At 50.6% G+C, this 25869-nt stretch overlaps 1 protein-coding gene across 2 annotated transcripts; it reads right to left on the reverse strand.

Annotated features, from left to right (window-relative positions):
• Positions 1 to 237: 237 nt before the first annotated feature.
• Positions 238 to 19903, reverse strand: LOC137307881 (E3 ubiquitin-protein ligase ZFP91-like). 2 transcript variants are annotated; one of them, XM_067976937.1, is made up of 8 exons: positions 19439 to 19901; positions 18981 to 19038; positions 18655 to 18747; positions 17883 to 17963; positions 17064 to 17114; positions 16660 to 16738; positions 2539 to 2653; positions 238 to 356 (listed from the first exon to the last, which is right to left on the reverse strand). In XM_067976937.1, exons 1-8 carry the CDS (start codon positions 19707 to 19709, stop codon positions 253 to 255), a joined length of 852 nt encoding a protein of 283 aa, XP_067833038.1. In that variant the 5' UTR covers positions 19710 to 19901; the 3' UTR covers positions 238 to 252. The 2 variants fall into 2 exon arrangements, with proteins under 2 accessions (XP_067833038.1, XP_067833039.1); XM_067976938.1 differs by lacking the exon at positions 17064 to 17114 and having other exon boundaries at positions 19439 to 19903.
• Positions 19904 to 25869: the final 5966 nt, after the last annotated feature.

Below are 25869 nucleotides of genomic sequence, written 5' to 3' on the forward strand. Positions count from 1 at the left end.
TAGGGGACCTGTCAGGTGCACCCCCTCCAGGGAGGGTGAGAGAGAGAGAGAGACAGACACCAGTCCAGGTACAGAGAGAGAGCATCAGATACGCATCGATAGAGGAGAGACAGGAAGTAGGGAAAAGGAGGGAGGGAACGAACGGACAGAAGGAGGGAGGGAAAGAAATAAAGAAAGAAAGGAGAGGGAGGGCCTGTTTCGAGCTGTTCCATGCCCACCTCTGGGCTCTGAGTGTGTGACTGCCTCAGATACTTACTGTAGAGGCTTCTCTCCAGTGTGAATCATCCTGTGAACGGCCAAATTGTGAGAACTCTTAAAGGCACGGGCGCAGTACTCGCAGATATAATCCCGCTGATCTGTGGGGCAGCAAGAAGAGCGATTAGGGATGAAGGGATGAACAAGCGAGAGCGAGCCAGAGAGAGAGAGAGAGAGCGAGCCAGAGAGCCACAGCCAGAGAGAGAGAGAGAGAGAGAGAGAGAGAGAACGCAAGAGAGAGAGCCGCAGCCAGAGAGAGAGAGAGCGAGCGCGAGAGAGGGAGAGCGAGAGCGAGAGCGGGAGAGGGAGAGGGAGAGGGAGAGGGAGAGGGAGAGGGAGAGGGAGAGACACACACAGATAGATACAAACACACACAGTGATAGTGAGAGCGCAAGGGGGAGAGAGTCAGGAAGCAAGAGAGACAGAAAAAGACAGACACGGCGCAAAAAGAGAACATCAGAAATAGGAGCAGGAGTCGGCCATTCGGCACATCGAGCCTGCTCCACCATTCAATCAGATCATGGCTGATCTTCGACCTCAACTCCACTTTCCCGCCTGATCCCCATATCCCCTGATTCCGCCAGAGTCCAAAAATCTATCGATCTCAGCCTTGAATATACTCAACGACTGAGCATCCACAGCCCTCTGGGTTTGAGAATTCCAAAGATTCACCACCCTCTGAGTGAAGAAATTCCTCCTTATCTCAGTCTAGGATGTCCGACCCCTTATCCTGAGACTATGCCCCCTGGTTCTAGACTCTCCAGCCAGGGGGAAACAACCTCTCAGCATCTACCCTGTCAAACCCCCTCAGAATCTTATCCGTTTCAATGAGATCACCTCTCATTCTTCTAAACTCCAGAGAGTATCGGCCCATTCTACTCAATCTCTCCTCATAGGACAACCCTCTCATCCCAGGAATCAATCTAGTGAACCTTCATTGCCCCGCCTCTAAGGCAAGTATATCCTTTTTAAGATAAGGAACCAAAACTGTACACAGTGCTCCAGGTGAGGTCTCACCAAAGCCCTGTACAATTGCAGCAAGACTTCCTTACTCTTGTACTCCATCCCCCTTGCCAACATCCCATTTGCCTTCCAAATTGCTTGCTGTACCTGCATGTGAACTTTCTGTGTTTCTTGTACCAGGACACCCAAATCTCTCTGAACACCAACATTTAATAGTTTCTCACCATTTAAAAAAGATTCTGTTTTTCTATTCTTCCTACCAAAGTGAATAACCTCACATTTCCCCACATTATACTCCATCTGCCACCTTCTTGCCCACTCACTGAACCTGTCTATATCCCTTTGCAGACTCTCTGCGTCCTCCTCACTGCTTACTCTCCCACCTAGCTTTGTATCATCAGCAAACTTGGAGACATTACACTCGGTCCCTTCATCCAAGTCATTAATATCGATTGTAAATAGCTGAGGCCCGAGCACTGATCCCTGCGGTACCCCACTAGTTACAGCCCGCCAACCTGAGAATGACCCGTTTATCCCTACTCTCTGTTTTCTGTCCGTTAACCAATCCTCTATCCATGCTGATATATTACCCCCAACCCCACGAGCTCTTATCTTGTGTAACAACCTTTTATGTAGCACCTTATCGAATGCCTTTTGAAAATCCAAATATATGACATCCACTGGTTCCCCTTTATCCACCCTGCTGGTTACATCCTCAAAAAACTCTCATAAATTTGTCAAACACGATTTCCCTTTCATAAAACGGCAGGGAGGCCGAGATCCACAACTGCCATTTCAAACGATGAGCGAATGGGACAGGTTAGGTCGAAACAGCCTGTTTCCAGTAGTTGAGGGGTTGAGGATAAGGCGGAGAGGTGGGAAGAGGGGGGAAGAAAAAGAGAGAGAGAAATAGAGAGAGAGAGAGAGAGAGAGAGAGAGAGAGAAAGAAAGAAAGAAAGAAAGAGGTGGAGAAGGTGAGACAGAAAAAAGGAGACCGAGATGGAGAGGGGTGCTGCTTATCGAAATCACAGCACAACAGAAGACCCTCCAACTGCAGCCACAGACTCTGACCCCATCTCCGTATCCTGATATATCTTTCCTTTTCTAATTATTAGCTGGCGACTTTTAAAACGAAGCTTCAGTCTCTCCCGCTCCAGCCCTGTGCAGAACCGCATTCCATCTCAGTAACCCTCGGTGCGAAACTATCCCCAACGTCCCCCTTCAAGGCAGACCGCGCAAGGTCTGGACGCGGACCCCTGCCCCCCCGCCCAGGGTCTGGACGCGGACCCCGGCCCCCCCCCGCAGGTCGCGGGCCCGTACCTGAGTGGTGTTTCGTGTGCCGTAGTAGTTGCTTCTGAAGTCGGAAGAGTCGCCCGCAGGACGGGTGTGGACACACGTATTTCTTCTTCAGCATGTGTTGGTACCTCATGTGGTGCTGCAAGAGAGTCACAGGCGTCATCGCCGGGGACGAGACGAGGCTAGTGTGAGCAACTCACCATCGCCACACGAAAGTGTCAGCAACTCACCATCGCCGGGGACGAGACGAGTGCAGGCACCTCAGCATCGCCACACAGAACTAGTGTAAGCAAATCACCATCGCTGGGACGAGACTAGTGTAAGCAAATCACCTTCACTCAAGGAGAGACTAGTGTAATCCCAATTTATCCTCACAGGAAGAGAGACTAGTGTAATCCCAATTTACCGTCAAACGAGGAGAGACGAGTGTAATCCCAATTTATCATTACACGAGGAGAGACTAGTGTAATCCCAATTTATCCTCACACGAGGAGAGACTAGTGTAATCCCAATTTATCATCACAGGAGGAGAGACGAGTGTAATCCCAATTTATCGTCACACGAGGAGAGACTAGTGTAATCCCAATTTATCGTCACAGGAAGAGAGACTAGTGTAATCCCAATTTATCGTCACAGGAGGAGAGACTAGTGTAATCCCAATTTATCCTCACAGGAGGAGAGACTAGTGTAATCCCAATTTATCCTCACACGAGGAGAGACTAGTGTAATCCCAATTTACCGTCAAACGAGGAGAGACGAGTGTAATCCCAATTTATCATCACACGAGGAGAGACTAGTGTCATCCCAATTTATCGTCACAGGAGGAGAGACTAGTGTAATCCCAATTTATCATCACACGAGGAGAGACTAGTGTAATCCCAATTTATCCTCACAGGAGGAGAGACTAGTGTAATCCCAATTTATCATCACACGAGGAGAGACTAGTGTAATCCCAATTTATCGTCACAGGAGGAGAGACTAGTGTAATCCCAATTTATCCTCACAGGAAGAGAGACTAGTGTAATCCCAATTTACCGTCAAACGAGGAGAGACTGTTGTAATCCCAATTTATCGTCACAGGAGGAGAGACTAGTGTAATCCCAATTTATCATCACACGAGGAGAGACGAGTGTAATCCCAATTTATCCTCACACGAGGAGAGACTAGTGTAATCCCAATTTATCGTCACAGGAGGAGAGACTAGTGTAATCCCAATTTATCATCACAGGAAGAGAGACTAGTGTAATCCCAATTTATCGTCACAGGAGGAGAGACGAGTGTAATCCCAATTTATCCTCACAGGAGGAGAGACTAGTGTAATCCCAATTTATCCTCACACGAGGAGAGACTAGTGTAATCCCAATTTATCATCACACGAGGAGAGACTAGTGTAATCCCAATTTATCCTCACACGAGGAGAGACTAGTGTAATCCCAATTTATCGTCACAGGAGGAGAGACTAGTGTAATCCCAATTTATCCTCACACGAGGAGAGACTAGTGTAATCCCAATTTATCATCACAGGAGGAGAGACTAGTGTAATCCCAATTTATCCTCACACGAGGAGAGACGAGTGTAATCCCAATTTATCATCACACGAGGAGAGACTAGTGTAATCCCAATTTATCGTCACACGAGGAGAGACGAGTGTAATCCCAATTTATCGTCACAGGAGGAGAGACTAGTGTAATCCCAATTTATCGTCACACGAGGAGAGACTAGTGTAATCCCAATTTATCATCACACGAGGAGAGACTAGTGTAATCCCAATTTATCATCACACGAGGAGACACTAGTGTAATCCCAATTTATCGTCAGACGAGGAGAGACTAGTGTAATCCCAATTTATCATCACAGGAGGAGAGACTAGTGTAATCCCAATTTATCATCACACGAGGAGAGACTAGTGTAATCCCAATTTATCATCACAGGAGGAGAGACTAGTGTAATCCCAATTTATCATCACAGGAGGAGAGAGTAGTGTAATCCCAATTTATCATCACAGGAGGAGAGACTAGTGTAATCCCAATTTATCATCACACGAGGAGAGACTAGTGTAATCCCAATTTATCATCACACGAGGAGAGACTGGTGTAATCCCAATTTATCATCACACGAGGAGAGACTAGTGTAATCCCAATTTATCATCACACGAGGAGAGACTAGTGTAATCCCAATTTATCATCACATGAGGAGAGACTAGTGTAATCCCAATTGATCATCACAGGAGGAGAGACTAGTGTAATCCCAATTTATCCTCACAGGAGGAGAGACTAGTGTAATCCCAATTTATCATCACACGAGGAGAGACTAGTGTAATCCCAATTTATCATCACACGAGGAGAGACTAGTGTAATCCCAATTTATCATCACACGAGGAGAGACTAGTGTAATCCCAATTTATCGTCACAGGAGGAGAGACTAGTGTAATCCCAATTTATCGTCACACGAGGAGAGACTAGTGTAATCCCAATTTATCATCACACGAGGAGAGACTAGTGTAATCCCAATTTATCACAGGAGGAGAGACTAGTGTAATCCCAATTGATCATCACAGGAGGAGAGACTAGTGTAATCCCAATTTATCATCACACGAGGAGAGACTAGTGTAATCCCAATTTATCATCACACGAGGAGAGACTAGTGTAATCCCAATTTATCATCACAGGAGGAGAGACGAGTGTAATCCCAATTGATCCTCACACGAGGAGAGACGAGTGTAATCCCAATTGATCATCACATGAGGAGAGACTAGTGTAATCCCAATTTATCATCACACGAGGAGAGACTAGTGTAATCCCAATTTATCATCACAGGAGGAGAGACTAGTGTAATCCCAATTTATCATCACAGGAGGAGAGACTAGTGTAATCCCAATTGATCGTCACAGGAGGAGAGACTAGTGTAATCCCAATTTATCATCACACGAGGAGAGACTAGTGTAATCCCAATTTATCATCACACGAGGAGAGACTAGTGTAATCCCAATTTATCGTCACACGAGGAGAGACTAGTGTAATCCCAATTTATCGTCACAGGAGGAGAGACTAGTGTAATCCCAATTTATCATCACACGAGGAGAGACTAGTGTAATCCCAATTTATCATCACACGAGGAGAGACGAGTGTAATCCCAATTTATCGTCACACGAGGAGAGACTAGTGTAATCCCAATTTATCATCACAGGAGGAGAGACTAGTGTAATCCCAATTTATCATCACACGAGGAGAGACTAGTGTAATCCCAATTTATCACAGGAGGAGAGACTAGTGTAATCCCAATTGATCATCACACGAGGAGAGACTAGTGTAATCCCAATTTATCATCACACGAGGAGAGACTAGTGTAATCCCAATTTATCGTCACAGGAGGAGAGACTAGTGTAATCCCAATTTATCATCACAGGAGGAGAGACTAGTGTAATCCCAATTTATCGTCACACGAGGAGAGACTAGTGTAATCCCAATTTATCATCACACGAGGAGAGACTAGTGTAATCCCAATTTATCGTCACAGGAGGAGAGACTAGTGTGATCCCAATTTATCATCACAGGAGGAGAGACTAGTGTAATCCCAATTTATCATCACAGGAGGAGAGACTAGTGTAATCCCAATTTATCATCACAGGAGGAGAGACTAGTGTAATCCCAATTGATCATCACACGAGGAGAGACTAGTGTAATCCCAATTTATCATCACAGGAGGAGAGACTAGTGTAATCCCAATTTATCATCACACGAGGAGAGACTAGTGTAATCCCAATTTATCACAGGAGGAGAGACTAGTGTAATCCCAATTGATCATCACACGAGGAGAGACTCGTGTAATCCCAATTTATCATCACACGAGGAGAGACTAGTGTAATCCCAATTTATCGTCACAGGAGGAGAGACTAGTGTAATCCCAATTTATCATCACAGGAGGAGAGACTAGTGTAATCCCAATTTATCGTCACACGAGGAGAGACTAGTGTAATCCCAATTTATCATCACACGAGGAGAGACTAGTGTAATCCCAATTTATCGTCACAGGAGGAGAGACTAGTGTGATCCCAATTTATCATCACAGGAGGAGAGACTAGTGTAATCCCAATTTATCATCACAGGAGGAGAGACTAGTGTAATCCCAATTTATCATCACACGAGGAGAGACTAGTGTAATCCCAATTTATCGTCACACGAGGAGAGACTAGTGTAATCCCAATTTATCATCACACGAGGAGAGACTAGTGTAATCCCAATTGATCATCACACGAGGAGAGACTAGTGTAATCCCAATTTATCCTCACACGAGGAGAGACTAGTGTAATCCCAATTGATCATCACACGAGGAGAGACTAGTGTAATCCCAATTTATCCTCACACGAGGAGAGACTAGTGTAATCCCAATTGATCATCACACGAGGAGAGACTAGTGTAATCCCAATTTATCATCACAGGAGGAGAGACTAGTGTAATCCCAATTTATCCTCACACGAGGAGAGACTAGTGTAATCCCAATTTATCCTCACACGAGGAGAGACTAGTGTAATCCCAATTTATCACAGGAGGAGAGACTGGTGTAATCCCAATTTATCCTCACACGAGGAGAGACTAGTGTAATCCCAATTTATCGTCACAGGAGGAGAGACTAGTGTAATCCCAATTTATCATCACACGAGGAGAGACTAGTGTAATCCCAATTTATCACAGGAGGAGAGACTAGTGTAATCCCAATTTATCACAGGAGGAGAGACTAGTGTAATCCCAATTTATCGTCACAGGAGGAGAGACTAGTGTAATCCCAATTGATCATCACACGAGGAGAGACTAGTGTAATCCCAATTTATCGTCACACGAGGAGAGACTAGTGTAATCCCAATTGATCATCACACGAGGAGAGACTAGTGTAATCCCAATTTATCATCACACGAGGAGAGACTAGTGTAATCCCAATTTATCGTCACACGAGGAGAGACTAGTGTAATCCCAATTTATCGTCACACGAGGAGAGACTAGTGTAATCCCAATTGATCATCACAGGAGGAGAGACTAGTGTAATCCCAATTTATCATCACACGAGGAGAGACTAGTGTAATCCCAATTTATCATCACACGAGGAGACACTAGTGTAATCCCAATTTATCATCACACGAGGAGAGACTAGTGTAATCCCAATTGATCATCACAGGAGGAGAGACTAGTGTAATCCCAATTGATCATCACACGAGGAGAGACTAGTGTAATCCCAATTTATCATCACACGAGGAGAGACTAGTGTAATCCCAATTGATCATCACACGAGGAGAGACTAGTGTAATCCCAATTTATCCTCACAGGAAGAGAGACTAGTGTAATCCCAATTTATCATCACACGAGGAGAGACTAGTGTAATCCCAATTTATCACACGAGGAGAGACTAGTGTAATCCCAATTTATCATCACACGAGGAGAGACTAGTGTAATCCCAATTGATCATCACACGAGGAGAGACTAGTGTAATCCCAATTGATCATCACAGGAGGAGAGACTAGTGTAATCCCAATTTATCCTCACAGGAAGAGAGACTAGTGTAATCCCAATTTATCATCACACGAGGAGAGACGAGTGTAATCCCAATTTATCCTCACAGGAAGAGAGACTAGTGTAATCCCAATTTATCATCACACGAGGAGAGACTAGTGTAATCCCAATTGATCATCACAGGAGGAGAGACTAGTGTAATCCCAATTTATCATCACACGAGGAGAGACTAGTGTAATCCCAATTTATCATCACACGAGGAGAGACTAGTGTAATCCCAATTGATCATCACAGGAGGAGAGACTAGTGTAATCCCAATTGATCATCACACGAGGAGAGACTAGTGTAATCCCAATTTATCATCACACGAGGAGAGACTAGTGTAATCCCAATTGATCATCACACGAGGAGAGACTAGTGTAATCCCAATTTATCCTCACAGGAAGAGAGACTAGTGTAATCCCAATTTATCATCACACGAGGAGAGACTAGTGTAATCCCAATTTATCACACGAGGAGAGACTAGTGTAATCCCAATTTATCATCACACGAGGAGAGACTAGTGTAATCCCAATTGATCATCACACGAGGAGAGACTAGTGTAATCCCAATTGATCATCACAGGAGGAGAGACTAGTGTAATCCCAATTTATCCTCACAGGAAGAGAGACTAGTGTAATCCCAATTTATCATCACACGAGGAGAGACGAGTGTAATCCCAATTTATCCTCACAGGAAGAGAGACTAGTGTAATCCCAATTTATCATCACACGAGGAGAGACTAGTGTAATCCCAATTTATCATCACAGGAGGAGAGACTAGTGTAATCCCAATTTATCACACGAGGAGAGACTAGTGTAATCCCAATTTATCGTCACACGAGGAGAGACTAGTGTAATCCCAATTTATCATCACACGAGGAGAGACTAGTGTAATCCCAATTTATCGTCACACGAGGAGAGACTAGTGTAATCCCAATTTATCCTCACACGAGGAGAGACTAGTGTAATCCCAATTTATCCTCACACGAGGAGAGACTAGTGTAATCCCAATTTATCATCACAGGAGGAGAGACTAGTGTAATCCCAATTTATCATCACAGGAGGAGAGACTAGTGTAATCCCAATTTATCGTCACAGGAGGAGAGACTCGTGTAATCCCAATTGATCATTACACGAGGAGAGACCAGTGTAATCCCAATTTATCATCACAGGGTGGGAACCAGAATAACGTCATCTCATTGGCACACGAGGACTGACGAGTTTAACCCCAACTCACCACCATCACATGAAGGATACTCGTGTAACCTCTGCTCACCATCACAGGAGGATAGACTCATGCAATGACAAATCATCAGGGTCACACATAATGAGACCCCTATGAATCAGATCTGAGACAGCATGAAATATGGTTCTGGATTAGGGTGAACAATGCAACGCAGTTTTCAAATCATTCCAAGATTCTGCAGCTGAACATATTGTTCCAGATCAATGCAAGACCGTTTCTGTGATCAGAGTGACACTGCACAGTCTCACCCACTGTTTCTAGATCAGAGTGACACTGCACAGTCTAACCCACTGTTTCTAGATCAGAGTGACACTGCACAGTCTAACCCACTGTTTCTAGATCAGAGTGACACTGCACAGTCTAACCCACTGTTTCTAGATCAGAGTGACACTGCACAGTCTAACCCACTGTTTCTAGATCAGAGTGACACTGCACAGTCAAACCCACTGTTTCTAGATCAGAGTGACACTGCACAGTCTAACCCACTGTTTCTAGATCAGAGTGACACTGCACAGTCTAACCCACTGTTTCTGTGATCAGAGTGACACTGCACAGTCTAACCCACTGTTTCTAGATCAGAGTGACACTGCACAGTCAAACCCACTGTTTCTTGATCAGAGTGACACTGCACAGTCAAACCCACTGTTTCTGGATCAGAGTGACACTGCACAGTCTAACCCACTGTTTCTAGATCAGAGTGACACTGCACAGTCTAACCCACTGTTTCTAGATCAGAGTGACACTGCACAGTCTAACCCACTGTTTCTAGATCAGAGTGACACTGCACAGTCTAACCCACTGTTTCTAGATCAGAGTGACACTGCACAGTCTAACCCACTGTTTCTAGATCAGAGCGACACTGCACAGTCTAACCCACTGTTTCTAGATCAGAGTGACACTGCACAGTCTAACCCACTGTTTCTGGATCAGAGTGACACTGCACAGTCTAACCCACTGTTTCTAGATCAGAGTGACACTGCACAGTCTAACCCACTGTTTCTAGATCAGAGTGACACTGCACAGTCCAACCCACTGTTTCTAGATCAGAGTGACACTGCACAGTCAAACCCACTGTTTCTAGATCAGAGTGACACTGCACAGTCAAACCCACTGTTTCTGTGATCAGAGTGACACTGCACAGTCTAACCCACTGTTTCTAGATCAGAGTGACACTGCACAGTCTAACCCACTGTTTCTTGATCAGAGTGACACTGCACAGTCAAACCCACTGTTTCTGGATCAGAGTGACACTGCACAGTCTAACCCACTGTTTCTAGATCAGAGTGACACTGCACAGTCTAACCCACTGTTTCTAGATCAGAGTGACACTGCACAGTCTAACCCACTGTTTCTAGATCAGAGTGACACTGCACAGTCTAACCCACTGTTTCTAGATCAGAGTGACACTGCACAGTCTAACCCACTGTTTCTAGATCAGAGCGACACTGCACAGTCTAACCCACTGTTTCTAGATCAGAGTGACACTGCACAGTCTAACCCACTGTTTCTGGATCAGAGTGACACTGCACAGTCTAACCCACTGTTTCTAGATCAGAGTGACACTGCACAGTCTAACCCACTGTTTCTAGATCAGAGTGACACTGCACAGTCCAACCCACTGTTTCTAGATCAGAGTGACACTGCACAGTCAAACCCACTGTTTCTAGATCAGAGTGACACTGCACAGTCAAACCCACTGTTTCTGTGATCAGAGTGACACTGCACAGTCTAACCCACTGTTTCTAGATCAGAGTGACACTGCACAGTCTAACCCACTGTTTCTGGATCAGAGTGACACTGCACAGTCTAACCCACTGTTTCTAGATCAGAGTGACACTGCACAGTCAAACCCACTGTTTCTGGATCAGAGTGACACTGCACAGTCTAACCCACTGTTTCTCGATCAGAGTGACACTGCACAGTCTAACCCACTGTTTCTAGATCAGAGTGACACTGCACAGTCCAACCCACTGTTTCGAGATCAGAGTGACACTGCACAGTCAAACCCACTGTTTCCAGATCAGAGTGACACTGCACAGTCAAACCCACTGTTTCTAGATCAGAGTGACACTGCACAGTCTAACCCACTGTTTCTAGATCAGAGTGACACTGCACAGTCTAACCCACTGTTTCCAGATCAGAGTGACACTGCACAGTCTAACCCACTGTTTCTAGATCAGAGTGACACTGCACAGTCTAACCCACTGTTTCTAGATCAGAGTGACACTGCACAGTCTAACCCACTGTTTCTAGATCAGAGTGACACTGCACAGTCTAACCCACTGTTTCCAGATCAGAGTGACACTGCACAGTCTAACCCACTGTTTCTAGATCAGAGTGACACTGCACAGTCTAACCCACTGTTTCTAGATCAGAGTGACACTGCACAGTCTAACCCACTGTTTCTAGATCAGAGTGACACTGCACAGTCTAACCCACTGTTTCTAGATCAGAGTGACACTGCACAGTCTAACCCACTGTTTCTGTGATCAGAGTGACACTGCACAGTCTAACCCACTGTTTCTAGATCAGAGTGACACTGCACAGTCTAACCCACTGTTTCTAGATCAGAGTGACACTGCACAGTCTAACCCACTGTTTCTGTGATCAGAGTGACACTGCACAGTCTAACCCACTGTTTCTAGATCAGAGTGACACTGCACAGTCTAACCCACTGTTTCTAGATCAGAGTGACACTGCACAGTCTAACCCACTGTTTCTAGATCAGAGTGACACTGCACAGTCTAACCCACTGTTTCTAGATCAGAGTGACACTGCACAGTCAAACCCACTGTTTCTAGATCAGAGTGACACTGCACAGTCTAACCCACTGTTTCTAGATCAGAGTGACACTGCACAGTCTAACCCACTGTTTCTGTGATCAGAGTGACACTGCACAGTCTAACCCACTGTTTCTAGATCAGAGTGACACTGCACAGTCAAACCCACTGTTTCTTGATCAGAGTGACACTGCACAGTCAAACCCACTGTTTCTGGATCAGAGTGACACTGCACAGTCTAACCCACTGTTTCTAGATCAGAGTGACACTGCACAGTCTAACCCACTGTTTCTAGATCAGAGTGACACTGCACAGTCTAACCCACTGTTTCTAGATCAGAGTGACACTGCACAGTCTAACCCACTGTTTCTAGATCAGAGTGACACTGCACAGTCTAACCCACTGTTTCTAGATCAGAGCGACACTGCACAGTCTAACCCACTGTTTCTAGATCAGAGTGACACTGCACAGTCTAACCCACTGTTTCTGGATCAGAGTGACACTGCACAGTCTAACCCACTGTTTCTAGATCAGAGTGACACTGCACAGTCTAACCCACTGTTTCTAGATCAGAGTGACACTGCACAGTCCAACCCACTGTTTCTAGATCAGAGTGACACTGCACAGTCAAACCCACTGTTTCTAGATCAGAGTGACACTGCACAGTCAAACCCACTGTTTCTGTGATCAGAGTGACACTGCACAGTCTAACCCACTGTTTCTAGATCAGAGTGACACTGCACAGTCTAACCCACTGTTTCTTGATCAGAGTGACACTGCACAGTCAAACCCACTGTTTCTGGATCAGAGTGACACTGCACAGTCTAACCCACTGTTTCTAGATCAGAGTGACACTGCACAGTCTAACCCACTGTTTCTAGATCAGAGTGACACTGCACAGTCTAACCCACTGTTTCTAGATCAGAGTGACACTGCACAGTCTAACCCACTGTTTCTAGATCAGAGTGACACTGCACAGTCTAACCCACTGTTTCTAGATCAGAGCGACACTGCACAGTCTAACCCACTGTTTCTAGATCAGAGTGACACTGCACAGTCTAACCCACTGTTTCTGGATCAGAGTGACACTGCACAGTCTAACCCACTGTTTCTAGATCAGAGTGACACTGCACAGTCTAACCCACTGTTTCTAGATCAGAGTGACACTGCACAGTCCAACCCACTGTTTCTAGATCAGAGTGACACTGCACAGTCAAACCCACTGTTTCTAGATCAGAGTGACACTGCACAGTCAAACCCACTGTTTCTGTGATCAGAGTGACACTGCACAGTCTAACCCACTGTTTCTAGATCAGAGTGACACTGCACAGTCTAACCCACTGTTTCTGGATCAGAGTGACACTGCACAGTCTAACCCACTGTTTCTAGATCAGAGTGACACTGCACAGTCAAACCCACTGTTTCTGGATCAGAGTGACACTGCACAGTCTAACCCACTGTTTCTCGATCAGAGTGACACTGCACAGTCTAACCCACTGTTTCTAGATCAGAGTGACACTGCACAGTCCAACCCACTGTTTCGAGATCAGAGTGACACTGCACAGTCAAACCCACTGTTTCCAGATCAGAGTGACACTGCACAGTCAAACCCACTGTTTCTAGATCAGAGTGACACTGCACAGTCTAACCCACTGTTTCTAGATCAGAGTGACACTGCACAGTCTAACCCACTGTTTCCAGATCAGAGTGACACTGCACAGTCTAACCCACTGTTTCTAGATCAGAGTGACACTGCACAGTCTAACCCACTGTTTCTAGATCAGAGTGACACTGCACAGTCTAACCCACTGTTTCTAGATCAGAGTGACACTGCACAGTCTAACCCACTGTTTCCAGATCAGAGTGACACTGCACAGTCTAACCCACTGTTTCTAGATCAGAGTGACACTGCACAGTCTAACCCACTGTTTCTAGATCAGAGTGACACTGCACAGTCTAACCCACTGTTTCTAGATCAGAGTGACACTGCACAGTCTAACCCACTGTTTCTAGATCAGAGTGACACTGCACAGTCTAACCCACTGTTTCTGTGATCAGAGTGACACTGCACAGTCTAACCCACTGTTTCTAGATCAGAGTGACACTGCACAGTCTAACCCACTGTTTCTAGATCAGAGTGACACTGCACAGTCTAACCCACTGTTTCTGTGATCAGAGTGACACTGCACAGTCTAACCCACTGTTTCTAGATCAGAGTGACACTGCACAGTCTAACCCACTGTTTCTAGATCAGAGTGACACTGCACAGTCTAACCCACTGTTTCTAGATCAGAGTGACACTGCACAGTCTAACCCACTGTTTCTAGATCAGAGTGACACTGCACAGTCTAACCCACTGTTTCTAGATCAGAGTGACACTGCACAGTCTAACCCACTGTTTCTAGATCAGAGTGACACTGCACAGTCTAACCCACTGTTTCTAGATCAGAGTGACACTGCACAGTCTAACCCACTGTTTCTAGATCAGAGTGACACTGCACAGTCTAACCCACTGTTTCTAGATCAGAGTGACACTGCACAGTCCAACCCACTGTTTCTAGATCAGAGTGACACTGCACAGTCAAACCCACTGTTTCTGTGATCAGAGTGACACTGCACAGTCTAACCCACTGTTTCTCGATCAGAGTGACACTGCACAGTCTAACCCACTGTTTCTAGATCAGAGTGACACTGCACAGTCTAACCCACTGTTTCTAGATCAGAGTGACACTGCACAGTCAAACCCACTGTTTCTAGATCAGAGTGACACTGCACAGTCTAACCCACTGTTTCTAGATCAGAGTGACACTGCACAGTCTAACCCACTGTTTCTGGATCAGAGTGACAATGCACAGTCTAACCCACTGTTCCAGATCAGAGTGACACTGCACAGTCAAACCCACTGTTTCTAGATCAGAGTGACACTGCACAGTCTAACCCACTGTTTCTGGATCAGAGTGACAATGCACAGTCTAACCCACTGTTTCTGGATCAGAGTGACACTGCACAGTCTAACCCACTGTTTCTGTGATCAGAGTGACACTGCACAGTCTAACCCACTGTTTCTGGATCAGAGTGACAATGCACAGTCTAACCCACTGTTCCAGATCAGAGTGACACTGCACAGTCTAACCCACTGTTTCTAGATCAGAGTGACACTGCACAGTCTAACCCACTGTTTCGAGATCAGAGTGACACTGCACAGTCTAACCCACTGTTTCTCGATCAGAGTGACACTGCACAGTCTAACCCACTGTTTCTAGATCAGAGTGACACTGCACAGTCTAACCCACTGTTTCTAGATCAGAGTGACACTGCACAGTCTAACCCACTGTTTCTAGATCAGAGTGACACTGCACAGTCTAACCCACTGTTTCTAGATCAGAGTGACACTGCACAGTCTAACCCACTGTTTCTAGATCAGAGTGACACTGCACAGTTTAACCCACTGTTTCTGTGATCAGAGTGACACTGCACAGTCAAACCCACTGTTTCTAGATCAGAGTGACACTGCACAGTCTAACCCACTGTTTCTAGATCAGAGTGACACTGCACAGTCTAACCCACTGTTTCTAGATCAGAGTGACACTGCACAGTCAAACCCACTGTTTCTAGATCAGAGTGACACTGCACAGTGTAACCCACTGTTTCTAGATCAGAGTGACACTGCACAGTCTAACCCACTGTTTCTAGATCAGAGTGACACTGCACAGTCAAACCCACTGTTTCTGTGATCAGAGTGACACTGCACAGTCTAACCCACTGTTTCTGTGATCAGAGTGACACTGCACAGTCTAACCCACTGTTTCTGGATCAGAGTGACACTGCACAGTCTAACCCACTGTTTCTGTGATCAGAGTGACACTGCACAGTCTCACCCACTGTTTCTAGATCAGAGTGACACTGCACAGTCTAACCCACTGTTTCTAGATCAGAGTGACACTGCACAGTCTAACCCACTGTTTCTAGATCAGAGTGACACTGCACAGTCTAACCCACTGTTTCTAGATCAGAGTGACACTGCACAGTCTAACCCACTGTTTCTAGATCAGAGTGACACTGCACAGTCTAACCCACTGTTTCTAGATCAGAGTGACACTGCACAGTCAAACCCACTGTTTCTAGATCAGAGTGACACTGCACAGTCTAACCCACTGTTTCTAGATCAGAGTGACACTGCACAGTCTAACCCACTGTTTCTAGATCAGAGTGACACTGCACAGTCAAACCCACTGTTTCTAGATCAGAGTGACACTGCACAGTCTAACCCACTGTTTCTAGATCAGAGTGACACTGCACAGTCTAACCCACTGTTTCTAGATCAGAGTGACACTGCACAGTCAAACCCACTGTTTCTAGATCAGAGTGACACTGCACAGTCTAACCCACTGTTTCTAGATCAGAGTGACACTGCACAGTCTAACCCACTGTTTCTAGATCAGAGTGACACTGCACAGTCTAACCCACTGTTTCTAGATCAGAGTGACACTGCACAGTCCTGCCCTCTGCCGACCAAGAAATTTGAAGGAAAGGTTTACAACGTTGAAGTGTGCCAAACGAATCAAGTCTGCACTGACCTGTAGGTACCTTGGATTGGCGAGGATGGTTCCGCAGCCCTCCATCTCACAGCGCACATACTGGATAGGAGGCTTCTTCCTGAGGGAGAGGAAGCAGCAGTTAGACCCAGGCGTTCACTTACAGCCAGCGTTGTTTTACAGGAAGACCCAGCCGCGCCTCCAAATCCACCAGCCCCCGCCCCGCCCTGACCAGGGTTAATCAGGACAACACGACTGGTGGGAAATACCAGTCTCATGGTGGAAGCAACGTTCACCAATGGCAAAGCAGCTGCTGAGCTCGGACCTGCTCTGACCCCAATCGCCGCCCTTCCCCCCCCCCCTTAGACACCCCGGTCCCCCCCCCCGCCGTTTATTCCCCATTCACTGTCCCCCCTCCCCCCATTTATACACAGTGAGAGACTCACCGTTTTTTGGGAGGCCGAGGGCCTCTGTCTTCTTTGGATCTCCGCGGCCTCCTATCGAAGGTCGAAGAAACAAAGTCAGTCACATCATTACTCCCACAATTTAACACTGAACACACGGCAGCGCTGTGAGCAGCACAGTGTTCCCAACACAGTGAAATTCTGCCTCCTCAACGGCCCACGTCCCTCTAATTCCCAAACCCATGCCAGCCCCACAAACCTGGCTAACGGGTTTCTGAGCGTCGGTGGGGGGACCCGTGCCCCGGAGAGAGGGGGTCCGGGGGGACCCGTGCCCCGGAGAGAGGGGGTCCGGGGGGACCCGTGCCCCGGAGAGGGGGTCAGGGGGACCCATCCCCTCCCTGAGAGTCAGGGTCCGTGGAACACGTACCCCAGAGAGGGGGTCAGGGGGACCCGTCCCCTCCCTGAGAGTCAGGGTCCGTGGAACACGTACCCCAGAGAGGGGGTAAGGGGGACCCGTCCCCTCCCTGAGAGTCAGGGTCCGTGGAACACGTACCCCAGAGAGGGGGTCAGGGGGACCCGTCCCCTCCCTGAGAGTCAGGGTCCGTGGAACACGTACCCCAGAGAGGGGGTCAGGGGGACCCGTCCCCTCCCTGAGAGTCAGGGTCCGTGGAACACGTACCCCAGAGAGGGGGTCAGGGGGACCCATCCCCTCCCTGAGAGTCAGGGTCCGTGGAACACGTACCCCAGAGAGGGGGTCGGGGGGAAATCCCTCGACGATCGAATCGGGGGGAGGGGGGAATCACTCGACGATCGAATCGGGGGATCGGGGGGAATCACTCGACGACTGTAATCTGCCGTTACCTTTTCGGGGGCTCCACCTGCTCCACCGTCTGAAGTTTGTCTTTCTCTTTCCGTGGCCTCCGCCTCGGCTTCCCGCGTTCCCTGAGGATCACAACAATTAACCCGAGAACTGAAGAGCTCCCGACACAGAGTGCGGGAGACAAAACCCCCGCCCTGCCCCGGCCCGGCCCGGCCCGGCCCATAATCAGAGAACCCCACAGCGAGCGACCCTGAGGGAGTGGGGGAAATCGAGAGGCCCCCTCCCACCCGGCCCCCACCTGCCCAACGCCGCTCCCCCTCACCCGCACCTGCTCCTCTAACCCCCCGCCTCTCTCCCACACCCCTCCCTCTCCTCGTCCCCCCCTTCCCTCCCAGTGTCCCTCTCCTCCGTTCCCCTCCATTCCATCGCACCAACCTCCATTTCCCCTCAACTCCCCTCCCCCTTTCTCCGCTCCCCACTCCCCCATCCACCCCACACCCCTCTCACTCCCCCAACCTCCCGTTTCTATCCCTCACCACCCTCCCCTCTCTCTCATCGCCCTCCCCTTCCCTCCCTCCTTCTCCTTCTCCTTCTCCCTCCTCCCTCTCTGCCCCTCCCTCCCTCTCTCCTCACCCCCCTCCCACCCTTTCTCTCCCCCTCCCCTCTCTCACCCTCCCACCTCTGTCTACCCCTCCCTCTCCCCCCCCCCCCCCACTTCCCGCCCCCTCTCTCTCTCTCTCTCTCACCCGCCCTCTCCCCCCATCTCTCTCCCAACCCCCTCCTCCCCTTCACACCCTCTCCCCTCCCCATTACCTGTGTGGTGACGGTTCATACATTTCATCTTTGGGATCATCGTGGAACGGGACATCATCGTCCGTCTCCACCAATTCCGCCTCGTCTTCCTCACTGCGGAAAGAGACGCGCCTTTAGTCAGAGGGCGCCGCCCTGCCCCCACGACCCCCCCCCCACAGTCAGAGGGCGCGGCCCCGCCCCCCCCCGCACCGTCAGGGGGGCAGAGGTGGCTGTGCAAGGCATAGGGGAAAGCGGGGCCGTTTGGCTGCTGTATCCCTGGGTCGGGGTGAGGAGGGGAGGCTCAGGTTCGAAATCGGGGCCCCCCAGATTCGGGGGTACGCTCCTACCTGTTTTCCAGTTCCGGCTCTCTGATGGAATCGGGCAGACCAGCAGCCGCGGCTAATCCTGGGGAGAGAAGAGACAGGAGGAGAGAGAGGTGAGAGAACAGCAGGTAATCCCAGGGCAGGGGGGAAATAGGGGGGGAGGGACTCGGCGCCCGCGGACCCCGGGCCCCCCCGGGGGAGGGGAGCCGGGCCCCCCCGGGGGAGGGGAGCCGGGGCCCCCCGGGGGAGGGGAGCCGGGGCCCCCCGGGGGAGGGGAGCCGGGGCCCCCCGGGGGAGGGGAGCCGGGGCCCCCCGGGGGAGGGGAGCCGGGGCCCCCCGGGGGAGGGGAGCCGGGGCCCCCCGGGTGAATCCTACGGTCGCCATTAGTCAGGCACAGAGGGAGGTCTATCGTGGATCCTGGTCCCAGTCGAAGCCCAGTCTCTGGCCCATTCTGCCCCGTCACCCCGCCTAACGGTACTTACCGGCCAGCGAGATGCTCTCGTCCTTCGGTTCGGGGTCTGGCACCGACTCGCAGATGAGCTGCATGGTCTCCATCTCGGCCTCGACCTTCTGGTCTCCGCCCAGGTCCTGGCTGTTGACCACGTGCGGGTGGACTTCCGGGGCAGGGTCGGTGGAGGGCGAGGCCTTCTCCCAGTAATGGGGCTCCCACTGAGGCTCCGGGGCTGGCTCGGCCTCCGTCTCCTCGCACGCGTTCTGCGCTCTCCACCGCCCGCGGCCCGGCCTGGCCTTCATCAGAACGACGGGAGCTGCCTTCAGGACGGGGAGCTCGGGGACGGGCTCTACTGGGGAGAGAGAGGGACAGAGTTTACAGAGGGAGAGAGAGGGACAGAGTTCACAGAGGGAGAGAGAGGGACAGAGTTTACAGAGGGAGAGAGGGACAGAGTTTACAGAGGGAGAGAGGGACAGAGTTTACAGAGGGAGAGAGGGACAGAGTTTACAGAGGGAGAGAGGGACAGAGTTTACAGAGGGAGAGAGGGACAGAGTTTACAGAGGGAGAGAGGGACAGAGTTTACAGAGGGAGAGAGGGACAGATTTCACAGAGGGAGAGAGGGACAGATTTCACAGAGGGAGAGAGGGACAGAGTTTACAGAGGGAGAGAGGGACAGAGTTTACAGAGGGAGAGAGGGACAGATTTCACAGAGGGAGAGAGGGACAGAGTTTACAGAGGGAGAGAGGGACAGATTTCACAGAGGGAGAGAGGGACAGATTTCACAGAGGGAGAGAGGGACAGATTTCACAGAGGGAGAGAGGGACAGATTTCACAGAGGGAGAGAGGGACAGATTTCACAGAGGGAGAGAGGGACAGAGTTTACAGAGGGAGAGAGGGACAGAGTTTACAGAGGGAGAGAGGGACAGAGTTCACAGAGGGTGAGAGGGACAGAGTTTACAGAGGGAGAGAGGGACAGATTTCACAGAGGGAGAGAGGGACAGAGTTTACAGAGGGAGAGAGGGACAGAGTTTACAGAGGGAGAGAGGGACAGAGTTTACAGAGGGAGAGAGGGACAGAGTTTACAGAGGGAGAGAGGGACAGAGTTTACAGAGAGAGAGAGGGACAGACAGACACAGAGAGAGAGAGAGATACAGACAGACACAGAGAGAGAGAGATACAGACAGACACAGAGAGAGAGAGATACAGACAGACACAGCGAGAGAGAGATACAGACAGACACAGCGAGAGAGAGATACAGACAGACACAGCGAGAGATACAGACAGACAGAGAGAGATACAGACAGACAGAGAGAGAGAGAGAGATACAGACAGACAGAGAGAGAGATACAGACAGACAGAGAGAGAGATACAGACAAACAAAGAGAGAGATACAGACAAACAAAGAGAGAGATACAGACAGACAAAGAGAGAGATACAGACAGACAAAGAGAGACAGACAGACAGAGACAGACAGACAGACAGACAGAGAGAGACAGACAGACAGACAGAGAGACAGACAGACAGAGAGAGGGATACAGACAGACAGACAGAGAGATACAGACAGAGAGACTCTTCAGCACTGTCCGGGGTGATATAAATTGTCACTTCCACAGTGGGACCAGTGTCAGTTTGCTCTGAAGAGCTGGCAAGGATACAATGGGCCGAACGGCCCTCCTCGTGCTGTGACCTTCGCTAAGTGTAGCACGCGGTGTGACTGACCAGCACACCTGTAACCGAGACACAGCCTTCAGCCTGCAGGACAGCCCCTCGCAGCACAAACCGGGCTCTCCCGGGCAGGCTGCTGTTACCGGTCACCGCCACCAGAGGCCCCCAGTGAGCGGGGTGGGGGTCAGCGCCCTCCTGTGGCCGCTCAGCGGTACTGCAGCCCTCCCTCTCACCGCACGGGTTGACGCCCCCTGGTGGCCGCAATACAAAGTGCTGGTGTTCGATGAGCAAGAACTGGGGTGGGGTAGGGTGGGGGTGGGGTGGGGGTGGGGACAGATAATTACAGAGCCCCCCCCCCACACGGACACTATTGGGGGAAAGGGGATAATTAGAGACCCCCCCACACGGACACTATTGGGGGAAAGGGGAGAATTAGAGACCCCCCCACACGGACACTATTGGGGGAAAGGGGATAATTAGAGACCCCCCCACACGGACACTATTGGGCAAAGGGGATAATTAGAGACCCCCCCCACACGGACACTATTGGGGAAAGGGGAGAATTAGAGACCCCCCCACACGGACACTATTGGGGGAAAGGGGATAATTAGAGACCCCCCACACACGGACACTATGGGGGAAAGGGGATAATTACAGAGACACCCCCCCACACGGACACTATTGGCGAAAGGGGATAATTACAGAGACCCCCCCACACGGACACTATTGGGGAAAGGGGATAATTCGAGACCTTTCCACACGGACACCATTGGGGGAAAGGGGATAATTAGAGACGCCCCCCACACGGACACTATTGGGGAAAGGGGATAACTACAGAGACCCCCCCACACGGACACTATTGGGGAAAGGGGATAATTAGAGACCCCCCCCCACACGGACACTATTGGGGAAAGGGGATAATTCGAGACCTTTCCACACGGACACCATTGGGGGAAAGGGGATAATTAGAGACGCCCCCCACACGGACACTATTGGGGAAAGGGGATAATTAGAGACCCCCCCACACGGACACTATTGGGGAAAGGGGATAATTAGAGACCCCCCCACACGGACACTATTGGGGAAAGGGGATAATTAGAGACCCCCCCACACGGACACAATTGGGGAAAGGGGATAATTAGAGACCCCCCCACACGGACACTATTGGGGAAAGGGGATAATTAGAGAGACCCCCCCACACGGACACTATTGGGGAAAGGGGATAATTAGAGACCCCCCCACACGGACACTATTGGGGAAAGGGGATAATTCGAGACCCCCCCACACGGACACTATTGGGGAAAGGGGATAATTACAGAGACCCCCCCACACAGACACTATTGGGGAAAGGGGATAATTACAGAGACCCCCCCACACAGACACTATTGGGGAAAGGGGATAATTACAGAGACCCCCCCACACGGACACTATTGGGGAAAGGGGATAATTAAATAGACCCCTCCCACACGGACACTATTGGGGGAAAGGGGATAATTACAGAGACCCCCCCACACGGACACTATTGGGGAAAGGGGATAATTACATAGACCCCTCCCACACGGACACTATTGGGGAAAGGGGATAATTACAGAGACCTCCCCACACGGACACTATTGGGGGAAAGGGGATAATTACAGAGACCCCCCCCACACGGACACTATTGGGGGAAAGGGGATAATTACAGAGACCCCTCCCACACGGACACTATTGGGTAAAGGGGATAACTACAGAGACCCCCCCACACGGACACTATTGGGGAAAGGGGATAATTACAGAGACCCCCCCCACACAGACACTATTGGGGAAAGGGGATAATTAGAGAGACCCCCCCACACAGACACTATTGGGGAAAGGGGATAATTACAGAGACCCCCCCACACAGACACTATTGGGGAAAGGGGATAATTACAGAGACCCCCCCACACGGACACTATTGGGGAAAGGGGATAATTAAATAGACCCCTCCCACACGGACACTATTGGGGAAAGGGGATAATTACAGAGACCCCCCCACACGGACACTATTGGGGAAAGGGGATAATTACATAGACCCCCTCCCACACGGACCACTATTGGGGAAAGGGGATAATTACAGAGACCTCCCCACACGGACACTATTGGGGGAAAGGGGATAATTACAGAGACCCCCCACACGGACACTATTGGGGGAAAGGGGATAATTACAGAGACCCCTCCCACACGGACACTATTGGGTAAAGGGGATAACTACAGAGACCCCCCCCACACGGACACTATTGGGGAAAGGGGATAATTACAGAGACCCCCCCCACACGGACACTATTGGGGAAAGGGGATAACTACAGAGACCCCCCCACACGGACACTATTGGGGAAAGGGGATAACTACAGAGACCCCCCCACACGGACACTATTGGGGAAAGGGGATAACTACAGAGATCCCCGCACATGGGACACTATTGGGGAAAGGGGATAATTACAGAGACCCCCCCACATGGACACTATTGGGGGAAAGGGGATAATTAGAGACCCCCCCCCACACGGACACTATTGGGGAAAGGGGATAATTAGAGACCCCCCCCACACGGACACTATTGGGGGAAAGGGGATAATTACAGAGACCCCTCCCACACGGACACTATTGGGGAAAGGGGATAATTACATAGACCCCTCCCACACGGACACTATTGGGGAAAGGGGATAATTACAGAGACCTCCCCACACGGACACTATTGGGGGAAAGGGGATAATTACAGAGACCCCCCCACACGGACACTATTGGGGGAAAGGGGATAATTACAGAGACCCCTCCCACACGGACACTATTGGGTAAAGGGGATAACTACAGAGACCCCCCCACACGGACACTATTGGGGAAAGGGGATAATTACAGAGACCCCCCCACACGGACACTATTGGGGAAAGGGGATAACTACAGAGACCCCCCCACACGGACACTATTGGGGAAAGGGGAGAATTACAGAGACCCCTCCCACATGGACACTATTGGGGGAAAGGGGATAATTAGAGGACCCCCCCACACGGACACTATTGGGGAAAGGGGATAATTAGAGACCCCCCCCACACGGACACTATTGGGGAAAGGGGATAATTAGAGACCCCCCCACACGGACACTATTGGGGAAAGGGGATAATTAGAGACCCCCCACCCACACGGACACTATTGGGGAAAGGGATAATTAGAGACCCCCCCCACACGGACACTATTGGGGAAAGGGGATAATTAGAGACCCCCCCACACGGACACTATTGGGGAAAGGGGATAATTAGAGACCCCCCCCACACGGACACTATTGTGGAAAGGGGATAATTAGAGACCCCCCCACACGGACACTATTGTGGAAAGGGGATAATTAGGAGACCCCCCCACACGGACACTATTGGGGAAAGGGGATAATTAGAGACCCCCCCACACGGACACTATTGGGGAAAGGGGATAATTAGAGACCCCCCCACACGGACACTATTGGGGAAAGGGGATAATTAGAGACCCCCCCACACGGACACTATTGGGGAAAGGGGATAATTAGAGACCCCCCCACACGGACACTATTGTGGAAAGGGGATAATTATGTGGAAAGGGATAATTAGAGACCCCCCCACACGGACACTATTGGGGAAAGGGATAATTAGAGACCCCCCACACGGACACTATTGGGAAAGGAGATAATTGGAGACCCCCCCACACGGACACTATTGGGAAAGGAGATAATTACGGAGACCCCCCCACACGGACACTATGTTTGAGATTGGGCATCCCATGGCGTTGCACACAGGTGGCGGGGGTAGTGTGTCGCTCTGCTTCCCTCCAACCTGCCTCATTCATTCCAGTGTCCCTCTGTTCTCCTGCCCTTTCCCTCCATATTGTTTTGCCAAATTTTCCCTCTACGTCTCCCCCTCCTCTCCTCCTCCCCTCCTCCTCTCTCTCGCCTCTCCCTCTACTCCTCTCCCTCTCCCCTCTCCCTCTACTCCCCTCCCCCCCCCCCCCTCTCCTCTTCCCGCCCCCCCCACCTCCTCTCCACTTCCCGCCCCCCCCCCCTCCTCTCCTCTTCCCGCCCCCCCACCTCCTCTCCTCCTCTTCCCCGCCCCCCCCACCTCCTCTCCTCCTCTTCCCGCCCCCCCCACCTCCTCTCCTCCTCTTCCCGCCCCCCCCCACCTCCTCTCCTCTTCCCGCCCCCCCCACTCCTCTCCTCCTCATCCCGCCCCCCCCCACCTCCTCTCCACTTCCCGCCCCCCCCCCCACCTCCTCTCACTTCCCGCCCCCCCACCTCCTCTCCTCCTCTTCCCGCCCCCCCTCACCTCCTCTCCTCCTCTTCCCGCCCCCCCACCTCCTCTCCTCCTCTTCCCGCCCCCCCCTCACCTCCTCTCCTCTTCCGCCCCCCCCTCACCTCCTCTCCTCCTCTTCCCGCCCCCCCCCACCTCCTCTCCTCCTCTTCCCCGCCCCCCACCTCCTCTCCTCCTCTTCCTGCCCCCCCCCACCTCCTCTCCTCCTCTTCCGCCCCCCCACCTCCTCTCCTCCTCTTCCCGCCCCCCCCACCTCCTCTCCTCCTCTTCCTGCCCCCCCCCCCACCTCCTCTCCTCCTCTTCCCGCCCCCCCACCTCCTCTCCTCCTCTTCCGCCCCCCCACCTCCTCTCCTCCTCTTCCCGCCCCCCCCACCTCCTCTCCTCCTCTTCCCGCCCCCCCTCACCTCCTCTCCTCCTCTTCCCGCCCCCCCTCACCTCCTCTCCTCCTCTTCCGCCCCCCCCACCTCCTCTCCTCCTCTTCCCGCCCCCCCCACCTCCTCTCCTCCTCTTCCTG

The sequence above is a fragment of the Heptranchias perlo genome, unplaced genomic scaffold (assembly GCF_035084215.1).
Source record: "Heptranchias perlo isolate sHepPer1 unplaced genomic scaffold, sHepPer1.hap1 HAP1_SCAFFOLD_1142, whole genome shotgun sequence".
Classification (NCBI taxonomy): domain Eukaryota; kingdom Metazoa; phylum Chordata; class Chondrichthyes; order Hexanchiformes; family Hexanchidae; genus Heptranchias; species Heptranchias perlo.